The sequence below is a fragment of the Mugil cephalus genome, chromosome 17 (assembly GCF_022458985.1).
Source record: "Mugil cephalus isolate CIBA_MC_2020 chromosome 17, CIBA_Mcephalus_1.1, whole genome shotgun sequence".
Lineage (NCBI taxonomy): Eukaryota > Metazoa > Chordata > Actinopteri > Mugiliformes > Mugilidae > Mugil > Mugil cephalus.
The window spans coordinates 15,644,352-15,657,102 of NC_061786.1; the positions used below are offsets into that span (position 1 = coordinate 15,644,352).

Consider the following 12,751-nt stretch of genomic DNA (forward strand, 5'->3'; position numbering starts at 1 on the left):
ATACCTATATATCTTATGTGCTGTATTACTGTTTCTACTGTAGTACTTTTTTATTACAGCAATTAATTTCACTGTGCATTATACTATATATAACTGTGCATATGATAAATAAAACATTATCTTATCATATCTTACCTTATCTGTGCACAAATAAGCACAGGGCTCGTTCTGAAGAGACTTTTTAAAATTGGCCTTGTCGTCGCCTTGAAAGACAGGAGTCTATAGAAGGCAAAGCTGTAATTACATCTGTATGAGGTGACATGCTGATCCATATGGACTGCTAGTAATCATCTGCAAAGTAGCTCACGGAAATGAGGCCTGCTGTATGCACTGTGTGACTGCCATGGGAAATAAATCTTGCATTTAGAGCAAACCTAAACTGGTCCCTTTGGTTAAAAGTGTTTGTTACATGGTAATGAAAAACTAGAGACTCTGAAATCCCTCTTACTTTACAGGGGGGCACCTGAGATCGTTTTGTAAATCTTTACCTTGAGTTTGTGTGATATAATTTAGATAGACTGTCCCTCTGGGGCAGATAGGTGAAAAATGTGCCAGACTCCCTGTCTACCTGTTGAGTGGTCTTGATAAAAAGAAGATGAAAGGTACGGAGACAGTGTCCCAGGGTGCGGAGACATGGGTCTTGCTTTTTCATTTACTCGCTCTGCAGCCTAAATTAAATTGGACAGCTGATCCTCCAGAGGGAGCAGTTCCAGGGTTTGATTTAACATTATATAAAAAGCAGCGACATTAATTATCCTGTTGGGTTTGACCTTCACTTTGACGCCTCGCGCATTTCGATGCGCGCACTCACACACACACGCAATGTAACACAAAAACCCACCGCACCCCTGTGAGGACAGGCCAAAAACGTCCTGACTAGACAGCGCCCACAAGTATAGCTGAACCTCTCACACCCACACACACACACATGCTCCCCACAGGACCTGTTCATCTGTCTAGAAGGTGACATCTTCAGATGAATTATGGGAGATGGTTGTCATCTTTTTCCGGGGTCACATACGAAATGGCGAACCCCCGGCTGTGGGCTCCCTCTCTCCTCACACTATCACACGTCAGCCATTTTAGAGGTTGAAAGCCTCGACGGGGGACCAAAACGACCTCAATTAAACCTCCATTAATATTAATACATTTTGTCGTTTCACGTGAGTTGCCGCTAATTAAATGTGTCCCTGACTGTATAATGGGGGTCAGCCGGGGTCTCTAACATGAAGCTAATTCGCCACGTTACAGTCACCGAACGCGGGGCCCGTCCGAGCTCCAGTCTTAAATACAGCTGGAGAGGGAGGCAAATTGTGTTTACCTTGGTGTTTTTTTTTTAAAAGCTGTAAACGTACATAATAGCGCACTTTTTAATTAGTCAGTTTTTTTTGTGCACTGTAAGATATTACATTCTCCCGTGTGTTTGCATGTCTTCACGTGCATAAAAATAATTTATCGCCCCCTTCTGACGGCTTCAGAAATCACGCTGAGCCGTGACCCCGGGGTTTGCGTTCTACTACATTTCTCCACTATCAACATTTATGAGACTTTTATGTTGAGGTTAGTAACTTTGCAGCAGACCAGTGCTTTATGAGCAGCTGGACCGCAGCTCAACACACACACACAAACGCGCACATACGCGCACAAACATAATAAATACACTTTTTTTGGACCTTAATAGGATTGCAGGATTCCTCAGATCAGACTCCCACCGGTGTACGTCAGCGGAGCGCTGCCTGGGAGGTTGGATTCTTGAGCTCAGGCGTGTAATATCACGAGAGATGATTTGGTGTTGACCCGGGAGATTAGCCAGACCCGGAGAGGAAGGTCAGATAATGGCCCGAGATGTAATCATATTTATTTTAAAGCTGAAGGACAAATGCGTGGTCCCTCAGTGGACCGCCGTCTCCTATTTATTACCCGACAAAGCAGGTCATTGAAACTCCGCAAATTTGTTTGTGTATAGAGATTTCTCTGCATTGTATATTTGACGATGAAGGCCTGAGCCACTGCTGGAAATGGCTCAAGCGGAGTTAAAAAAAATAAATAAATAAATAAAAAATCTCCACCGCGCCAACAGGGCAATCCTCCAGAACTACAATAGCCTGGCAGTGGTGCATGTAAGGGAAGCACCCGGTGTGAACTTATCTGCAGAATTCCACCCTGGAAATAAGCAATAATAACCCCGGAGCTTCTTTGTTTGCATGAAACAAGCATGGGACCAGCAGCGAGGAGCTGCAGCCGCTCTGACCTCCTAATAATGGACTGCAGCCAGAGCTCATACAATCACTCACTGCAGGAGCACTTTCCCTCTCAAACACACATCTCCCATGCACATGCTCGGCGCAACAAAAGCCGTCCGGCCCTCTGCGGTAGCAAAGCCATTATTATTTGTTTAGTCCAGCTGCACTTGAAATGACAGGGACCCGGAGCTGCGGGGAGGATTAAAGACCGTGTTCAGTCTAGTACGCCATTTGCCAGCTGCCAGAGAAGCTGCACAGCCTTCCCTTTTCCCCTCCCATTCTCCGTTCATAACTCAGGCACAAAAAAAAAAAAAAGACTCTTCCGACTCGGATCTCCCTCCAGCTCATTTGCCTCCATCCGAGGAAATTAATTCTCCACCCTGACCTGAGGGGTCAGAGTTGAAGTTCAGCGGTGCGCTGATGAGACAAGGTGAAGGCCCGTGCTCTAACCCCCCCTCTCCTCGAGGACATAAGAGCGATATTAACACCGGCCCGAGAGTCCGCGCCCTTCTCATTCGCCTACCTGCCACAGCAGAGGAAAGAAACAAATTTGTGTGCATTTAAGTGTGTGTTAGCCGAGCCCGGCGCGTCTGCAGATTGAATTAGGCCGTAGATCACGGCTGACGGGACTGAGGTTGTCATTACAGGGGGAACAGGCTGCTTTATGGGGTCACGATCCTGTGGTTAGTGTAGGCGAAGGGGTAGAAATGTCCTCTACTTACAGATTGGCCACTGTGAATGCAAGTGTAGAAGCCTGGAAGGCAAAGCTCCCACACAAGTTGTCAAAAAAAAAAAAGTACATGTGGATGTTTTTGCAATTTTAGTACTTTGGATGTAATTTCCTTTGAAAAACAAAGTCAAATGGGAAATATAAGCGCAGACAGAGTGGGAAACATCAGAGATGATATGAACGACAACACAGTCAGGTCTGTAAAAATGAAATATTTTAATTGGTGGCTTGATGATTCATTTTTGCAATCATAAGAAACAAACTCAGAGAGATGCATACAGAAGGAGAGAGACAGACTCGCACCAATTAAAACCAAAAAAAAAAAAACTATCACACTCTCTTTGACAAAACAAAACCAAAAAAAAAAAAAAGAAATGCTAGCGACACCTGGGCTGCTCCATTGTCACAAACCAACGGAAACGCTGTTAAGACATCAGATATACATAGTGATGATGAGACACAAATATTCGCTTTAGAGCGTTCATTTCTGGAATTATTTCAGTGAAAGGATCGGGGGTTATTTTCCGTTTCGTATCTTTGAGGACCGCTTTAAAGTCTCACGGCCACTTGAAAGTGGAACGCCGCAAAATAATGGAAGACTTTCCAGATCAGAGAATCACTTGTGTTTTTGTTCTTTAATCACTAAGGCGGAGCCAGATGTTAGTTTGGAGTTCTAAATGCGGACTAATGCGAGCAGTCGTGGGCAAAGTGCCTGGAGCTGCAGAGGTTTTTAAGTCTCCACTTCCGAGAAGAAACAATGACGGGGAAGTTGATATGGGGGAAAAAAAAAAAAAAAAAAAAAAAAAAAAAGGGGGGAGAGCTCTCTGTCCGTATCAATTTCTCCGTCCCTATTGCATTACTCTGAAGGCTACACACACACAAAAAGAAGAAGCATATTGAATCTGGATATGTCCCAGTACCTTTTCTCATCTCCCCTTTGTTCTTCTCTCCTTCCCTTCCATGAATCATTCCTGATTTTAAAGGAGCTGATTAAATAGATGGAGGCGGAAGGACCTACGGTGATTAGCTGAATTTAACAAGAAAACGCAGCTAAACTGTCTCCTTCGCCGTGGAAAAAGAAGAAGTATTATTTATAACAGGATGTGCTGTGTTGTTCACCTGAATGTGAAGGACACATCCGCTGATTGCTGACATTGAACCTGGACTACATTCAGTTTAATTAGATGGAGCCGACACGTCTTCTTACCTCCCCACTTTTTTTTTTTTTATTGCTCTTTGCTCGCAGACAGGGCTGGTGGATTTAACTCTAATCAAGTCGTTTTAAATCCCTTAATGCATCCAATTTAATGTATTTTGAAAGTAACTTATGAAATAGGACAAATTCCCAGACATGTTTCACTCTCATAAGTGAAACACACACATCTGGATGGACGTCATGGTATCAGACATTTCATTTTTTTGATTTTTCATGAGCTCCACGGACAAATACAGAAAAAAAACTGAAGATTTTGGCTGTTTCAAACTAATTATTGTTGGGTGATATAAACTGCTGTCATGATCGGTCACTCTGCTCATTACTAAGCACACTGCAATTCCCAACACAAACCATAGGGGGAAAAAGCATTACTTTTTGACCTGTTATCTACAAACATGTTTTTATGACATTTTAACTTTTTTTTTCACAAACCTCCTCTGAGCCCAATTGAAGCTTTGTTTACAAACCTGCCACAGATCTACGCCGTGAGCATTTACAGAATATGCACCGGACCGATGTGTTCTTCAATTGTGCGATAGTTCTCGTCAGCTGTGCCGAGTTTCTGCGTGCGCCTCAAATAACGGCGTTGAAGCTAATTTTGGAGTTGGAGCTAATAAATGGTGAACATCTGCTACTTTTACTGAAATCACTGCAGTGCAAAATAAAATAAAATAAATAAAAGGAAGAGAGAGAAGACGTCTGAGCAGACTGCGAGCAGGAGGCAGGAGGAGGGTTTCCATCATTTATTTATTTATTTTTTTTTTATGGCCAATAAGAGACAACCAATCACAGCTGTTGCGGTCCCTGACGCGCAGTTAAATTTCTGGGTAGGTGCACGTCAGGCTACGGTGTACCTAGGGCGTAGATCAGTATGATTCTAAGCTGTGAGAGTAACTGCAAAAAAAAATCTGTGGCAGTACTTTGATTTTTATGCAAACAGCTGATCTCTTTGAAGCCAGCTTCTGCATGACAGGTTAAAAGACTGGATTTCACCCGAAGGTTTGCACAGGGAAAGCTACGTGAAAATGTACAGAGTGCCATAAATTTGTCACACAGGTGGATTAAAAAAAAAAAAAGCTTATGTTTTTTATATTATAGTATGTCCTCATATGTGGGAAGGAGACAAGAGAAGGGAGAAGGACGGGACATGGGGGAGTATTATTGGCTTTCTTATATCACTGTCATGCTGTCGGAGGGACTTTGCTGCCTCCACCACCCAAAAAAATAAAAAATAAAAAAATAAAAATGGCAAGATAATTGGTCATGAAACCAGTCATTCGCAACAACACTCATCAGGCATCCCCCCTGTCAGTCAGGCACACTATTTACAAAGGCATACAACATACGCCAATCACAGGCGCACCGCACATACTATTTACACGCACACAGGAAACACATTCGCACCCGCACAGACTCACGAGTAGTCAGAGAAAAAAATCACTGTAGTATAACGCAGACATAATAATCTGGCAATAATTATATATGCTGACTATGATCCCAGTACATAGAGGCACTGCTACCTCGCCCCGTCCGGTTCAGCCTGAAACGCCGCCGCTGCCGCTGCCGCGCGCTAATGAACTGCGGGTCGCCAGAGCCGTGTGCGCTCTTTCAGCAGGTGGGACGGAGGCTTGGTTAAGACCGGCGCTTTTACAGCTCAGTCGGAAGAAGAAAAAAATAAAAGAAACATCTAGAAATGCCACCCACTATATTAAGAGCTCACATTGCCATGGTGACCAGTAGTTCCACAGCTCCCATCTCGAGCGTTTGTCTGAGTTAAGGCTTCCAAAGCGCTCGCCGCTCGCGCTGCACAGTTCCTGGCAACAACCTGCAGCACCCGGCCTCGCCCTCCTTTTCATTTCTTCGCACCTATGTGAGATTCGGCTCTGTAATTGGCTGTTTTTCTCTGCAGGACCCACCACCTCCTCCCCTCCCCTCAAAAAAAAAGGAGAGAAAAGGGAGAAATAATGAACTTGTTAAGCGACAGGAGCTTTGGGAACCTTTACACACAGAGACAGGCCACTTCACCTCCCCCTCCTCACCCAAAAGAAGCAAGGCTTCAATAATGGCTATGGTCCATTGTACAACAACCCAATCCATTAGCTTTGACTTAAAAAAAACAAAACAAAAAACAAAAAACAAAAAAAAAACAAATAAAGATAAAGAAGTAAAGGAATCACTTTTGTTTAGGCAGCAATATTGGTCTCAGTGTTATTACAATTCTGCTTTTAAAAAAGCATAAACACAAAAGGAAAATACAAACAAAATCATCCTAAAATGTCACTATTTCATGACTGAAGCGTGTTCATGGGTGAAATGGCTGATTATTTTTTTTTTCTCGTAAAGCAGAAAGCTTTTATTACACATCTGAGTCCAACTTTTCTTTCTTTCTTTTTTTTTTATTTTTCTTGTCTGGTACAGTCTCTCGTGTGCTCACATCCCTTTTCTTCGTCGAGCCCAGCCCATCAGCGCACTTCCATAGCTTTCTCCCCCCCCCGGTTCCTTTGAAATCGGAGCGTCCGGGAAGTAGACTGGTCCTTCTTTTTTTGCGAAAGGGTTTAAGTGGGAATTCACAGACTTAATTTCATTTTCTCATGCTCCGTATCAGGCCACAGAGAGGAATACGGGGAGGGGGGAGGGGGGGGGTGGAGGAGGAGGCAGAAGAGGTGGCTGAGAGACTCGGGGGCTGTCAGCAACTTTTAAAAATATCTTTGCTCAGTCAGTAATGATGATGGGAGAGACAAAGAAACGCAGAGAGGGGAGGAGGAGGGAGGAAGGGGGGGGAGAAAGGGCAAGCAGGCGCTAATAACAACCGGGCAAACCTCAATAATGTGAGCTGATGCAATCGACCAAGCTCAGGTTTCCATAGCAACCCGCTTGGGCTCCGATTCTGGCGGCCCAACCCTCTGGCGAAGCCGGTTTGTCAGTCATTAGGGTCTTTGATGCAGGCGCCACTTTCTGCGAGTGTGAGTGTGTATACGTGTGTGTGTGTGTGTGTATACGTGTGTGTGTTTCACATTACATATGCATGTCCATTGTTTGCTCTCGTTCTGCTGCTACCAGCGGTTGATGATCTGGTTCATGTAGTCCTCGGTGGGGAGCCGGCTGCCCGCCTCCTCCGTTCTGCCTCCCTCCTCCCCGCCCTCCTCCCTCTCCCGCTCTCCGTCCCCGTCCTCCAGCGCCGACGTCAAGCCCTGCCGGCCGCGCGACGGCCACAGGCTGACGCCCAGGCCCAGGCCCTGGTGGCTCTGCTGCAAGTGGTTCTTCATGCGCTGCTGCCGCCTCTCCTGCTGCCTGGTGAACTGGTAGCGCTGCTGGAACAGGTCCTTGGCGTAGTCGTACAGCTCCATGTCCAGCTCGTTCAGCTCCTCTATGCGCTGGATCTGACGGGGAGAGAGAAGAAATAACGGTGAGTTTCCCTTAAGCTGCGTCAGAGCGAGAACAAGGGGGAAACTGAAGTTATCGCCCTTTTCAACCCAACGGTGCCACATCGTTTTATGGAGATTAACACACTGACCTTCCGGGCTATTCCTGTCCTCATCTTTATTTAAAAAAAAAAAAAAAAAAAAAAAATCTTGGAGCACTGACAGATACGCCGATCAGCCATAACATTAAAACCACCGACAGGAGAAGGGAATAACATCTTTTCGCAATTTCACAATTTGCTTTTGGACCTGAGTGTGGATGTTACATAGACATGTACCACCCACCTACATCAGACCAGCACCCCCCCCACCCCACAGCAATGACACTCCTTGATGGCAGCAGCAGGATGCAGCCTGACATAGGTAAACACACAAAAATGGTTCAGGAACAACTAAAAAAAAAAAAAACCTGAAGAACATCACAAGGTGGCCATTAAATTCACTAGATCCCAATCGTATCAGTGGGATGAACTGCAACAGACCTCAACCCTCAACCCATAGGACCCAAACGCCCCCCAGTAACAACATCCTGTTGCTAGAAACCAAAGAAAATCCCTCAGAAGGTCCCCATGTCCATTCATTGTGTTTCGGAGGCGCAAGGGAGACATACATGATATTAAGGTGGTCATAATGTTGTGGCTCATCGGCGTGTAATGTAGTCACAGTCATGTTGCTTTGAAGGAGAAGATGTTAAAACATAAAATGGGCACATAAATTATAACTTATTAAACCTCCTAGTGCACATTTACCTGATTTTACTTTAGGATTTTTACTAGATGACTTTTATTTGTAGTATTTTTTCCCCAATTTAGTATTTTTCAAATGATATCTGGGATATAATTTTGCTTCTACAGCGGATAATTTATTGTTTTTTTTTTCCTCCTTTCTCTTGCGCTAGACCTGGCCCAAAACTACTAGAACCACTAGAAAGTCCACCAAACCGGGAACTTGTTTGGCACCTCAACAAGAACTAAATTTAGTGTCTGGTTCCTCTGTGTGGTTCCAATAAAGTTCTGCGTCCTTTGAAAAAAGTTCACGTTGCGAATACGCCGTGTAACATGACAAATGTACAAATGCTTTATAGTGGCGCTAGCTACAGAGAGCGGGGGACCGAAAGAGAACCGCCGCCGGCGACGTGGGAGACAACTGAAACGTGTTTGATGTTCGGTCATGCGGTGCAGCTGCTGGCTTCACTGGCACGAATCATCTGCCGCGTGTGAATTCAACACGGAGGGGGGAAATGTGTTTAATTAAGAGGATCCCTTTGAAATCTGTGACGGGGCACTTGATATCATTTGGGAGAAATCTGCGCGACAACACGGTAAAAGGGGGGCGGGGGGAGAGAGACCGCCCTGCATCTTTATTTAATATAAATAAATAAATGAAAATAGAGGTGTTTGATCGGCAGCACGAGGGACACCGGCACAAATAATTTAGACAGCGGCCTCAATCAAAAAAAATGACTCACGGGGATTTTAAAGACTTGAAATGAGTGGGCCTTCAGCGGCTTTAAAGGAGAAGGGAAAAACATATTCTTCTTAAAAAAAAAATGATAATACATTTATTGAAATATCACAAAATGCCACAAACTTCCACAATGTGATATCTGCTCTTTTGTTGTGATAATAAATAATAATAAGAACCAGTGGACCACCTTTCAAACAGCCTCAGCCAGCCGCGCATATTTTCTCCTTTTTTTTTTTTTTTTTTTTGCAGGGAATTGAGTTAAAGAACTCCCACACAGACAGCACAAATCAAAGTGTGAAGACGACGTTTGAAGCTGCTGTTATTTTTTTTTCTTTTTTTAAACAGCGACAGTCATCCCAACTCATTTCACAGCAAAATAAGAGTATTCTCCCTCTCCGCTCATGTTTTTTTCCTCTCTTTACCACATTGTTGCAGGTAACCTTTAACTTTTTGCGCCTCTTGCAGATTCATTCTAAATAACGATGTTTATGAGCAGGATGCAGAGTACGGAAAGCACTTGTTTAGAACGAGTGAGAAACACATCAACATTATCGCCACCTTCCTAAACAGTTGTGACTCATCGGAGGATGTTGTTAGTGGGGACCTTTGGGTCCGATTGGTGCGTTCAATTTGTACTCAGAAGTCGGAATTTTCTGAGTTGGATTTTCTACTGAGAAAGTTGTCATAACTTTGTCGTAATTAGAAGCTCCTGTAATATTCTCTTTATAAGCACCTGTGATTAGTTTTTGTTGCATTAAATCGGTCAAACATACAGTATCTTTCCACATACATACGTTGAAATGCTGTTACGGTGTAATTAAAGTTTTTCATGTGTTATATGGGAACTACAAGCCCATGTCGAGCTAACAAAGGCTAAAAACAACAGCCTGGTAAAACTAAAAGAGTGGGATTTTTTCGCACGTTTAAATGAAACAATTAAAAGTTTTGTTTTACTTTTGCTGTACATAATTCTAGTAAAAACCAAAAAACTCATGAGTTGGTTCAAGTTATCTGCTTGATTTACAATTTGTGTAACTTAAATAGCCTAAATTTAGTTAATATCAAGATTTAAAAAAAAAAAAAAAACTCAAAAAATGTAAATACTGAACACACCAAGTTATATTCAGAAAAGCCGAGAGCTTTCATCTAGTTTTTCCAACTTCTGTAACTGGAAATGCCGATAACTCAGGTGTGACGTTATCCTCTGAGGTAAAGTGAACGCACCATGTGACTTTAAGGGAGGGGCCTCTGTGGATCAGTGCATCCTGCTGCCATCAAGGAGTGTCATTACTATGGGGTGGGGTGTCTGGTCTGGTCCAGGTGCTACATATCTGAAGTGACATCTACATGAATGTCAGGTACCAAAGTTTCCCAGGAGAACATTGTCTCGTTGTCAGTGGTCATAATGTTGTGGCTTAATGGTGAATGTGAGCGTGGCGAGCTGAGGCAGACTTCAGGAGATTCAGGATTCCTACTGACCCTCCTCCCATGAGTCTGGAGTAAAAAACACCAGGAAGAACCTCCACAGTGAATCTCTGGAGGCCAGTGGACGTCTGGGACAAAAGCCTCTGGGTCAACCAATAGACTTAAGCAGCTCATTCAGAAAGCTGGCTCACTCCTGCGGTTGGAGCTGGATAATGTGCATGTAGTACCAGAGAAGAGGATGTTAACAAACCTCCTCTCCGTCGCCGACAACCTCTACACATCCTCTACTACGCCGAGCTCTGGTTTGCCGGAGGAGCACAATCAGCGGGAGTCTAATATGACTAAATCCTCCACACAGGAGATCCTTCCTTCCTCTGGCTATGCAGTTATATAATTTCTCCTCTTTCTGCTGAAGCTGTATCATTTTACAGCTTCCACAATCTTGAGCAACTATAACAAAGCATTCTCCCCGTGGGGATTCACACACTAGTTTTTCCTCATTCTGACGACTATTTTTCAGGATTTTATTTGCACTTTGGCAGCGTTTTATCGTCGTAGCTCACTGGGATCTGCTTTATCAACCTTACATGCTGTAGAGAAGTCCAGTGACTGGACATTCTGCAAATGTGAGGAGATAATCTAGAAGATAAAAAGACCAAGAAGGACCAAAAACAAGAATTTCACGCGCTAATCTTTTGCTTTGTTGTGAAATATTTGGGTAATTTTACCTCTACAAACGTCAGTGATTTAAATGAAACCACCTGAGAAGTTCAAAGAGGAACCGGTTTTGACTCACAAACATCTGGAGACAAGAGATTCCAACTACACAATGGTGTTTTTCAAAGACTTTCAGATAAGGAAAACCTGCATTAAAGGTTTTACATGAGGGCTTAGTGTTAGAAAAATGCATTTTAATGCATTTAACTGGTTTAAAATGTGGACGCATGAAGTAGCTTGAAATGGAGGTTGACAGTAATTTGGCTAAATCTACCGCTGCGATCGAGAGGCTGCACTGACCGTAGCGTTGTCCAGGTCCACCCCCGCCGCCCGGGTGCTGTTGTATTGCATGAAAGGCCTGATGAAGCGCAACCTGAAGGTCCGCTCGAAGAGGAACTGGGTTTTCCTCTGGTACTCGGTCAGACCGAAGAAGGCCATGTCTCGCAGGTTCTTCTTGGCCGACTCCAGGAGAAGCTGGGCCCTCTTCTTCTCCGGGACCGTGGACATGTTGTAGCAGCCGACGAGGCTCAGGTCGGCCAACATGCGCACCTGCAGGAGGGAGAGAAGCAAGTCGAGCTGGGTTCAGTCCATCGCCTCTGCAAAGTGGAAATCTATCTTTGAGATATTCAGTACTACTACGATTGTTTGCTTACTCCTCTAATTTATTATTAACAGAAAAATCTTTATGTGGGGCACCAGCAACTAATGATTATTTATTCATTTGCCGAATATTTTATTCTGTAAGCTATTTATTATTTATGCTCTCAAGTGTCAGAAAAGATGTAAATTAAATATCATAGTTATAGCAATCAGCCGTAACATTATGACCACCTTCCTAATATTGTGTAGGTATCCCTTGTGCCTCCAAAACAGTGGTCTAGTACCACTGATAGTCTACTGTCAGTGGTTTTAATGTTGTGGCTGATCAGTCTATATAGTAATTAGCTGAGAAGAAGCTGGCTCTGTTTTGACCTGGTATAATAAAAGTTGCATGGTTGACTAGAAGACAACACACAGATTAAAATAACAACAAATCCTGCAGGTTTGATTAAAAAAAAAATCCACTCTTTGATCAAAACCACATTTAAAATCTCAGTTCAACAACATCTTTCATAAAATTCCTTGAACGCCACTTGTGCCTACTTCCCATTCAAGTGACCACTTCATCATATTACAGTACAGCGGAGGAGCAGGGCCGGTACACTGTGTGCACCTCGGTACCGCTGCTGCTGCTCCATCACGATGCCTCGACTTTATGTGCGCGCTGATGTGTGCCACATTTATAAGTCATAGGACCCTGAGTAATAACACCCTCAGGCTCAGAAGAGATAAACCGGCCAACACGCTGAGGTGGGAGACTGAGAAAGCATGAGAAAAGAAGGTGTGAATTCGAGGTGTTTATGGCCGGTGGGCAAAATCCTGCCTGCGTACGGGTAAGTGTGCAGGAGAGATAGTGCATCCTGACATGTGTGCGATTCATCTAACGCAGGTAGCTTCCTCTTTTTCGGTCGTAATAAACCAAATAGAGGCT

At 43.9% G+C, this 12,751-nt stretch overlaps 1 protein-coding gene across 1 annotated transcript in view; it reads right to left on the minus strand.

Annotated features, from left to right (window-relative positions):
* Nucleotides 1–3,170: 3,170 nt before the first annotated feature.
* hs6st1a (heparan sulfate 6-O-sulfotransferase 1a) overlaps nucleotides 3,171–12,751 on the minus strand; it is a 59,726-nt gene continuing 50,145 nt past the window's right edge. Inside the window, exons 3-4 of the mRNA XM_047610564.1 lie at nucleotides 11,521–11,769; nucleotides 3,171–7,569 (exon numbers count right to left, since the gene is read on the minus strand). Of these exons, the coding sequence (XP_047466520.1) occupies nucleotides 7,243–7,569; nucleotides 11,521–11,769 (576 nt within the window). The 3' untranslated portion in view covers nucleotides 3,171–7,242. The remainder of the gene's footprint in view (nucleotides 7,570–11,520; nucleotides 11,770–12,751) is intronic.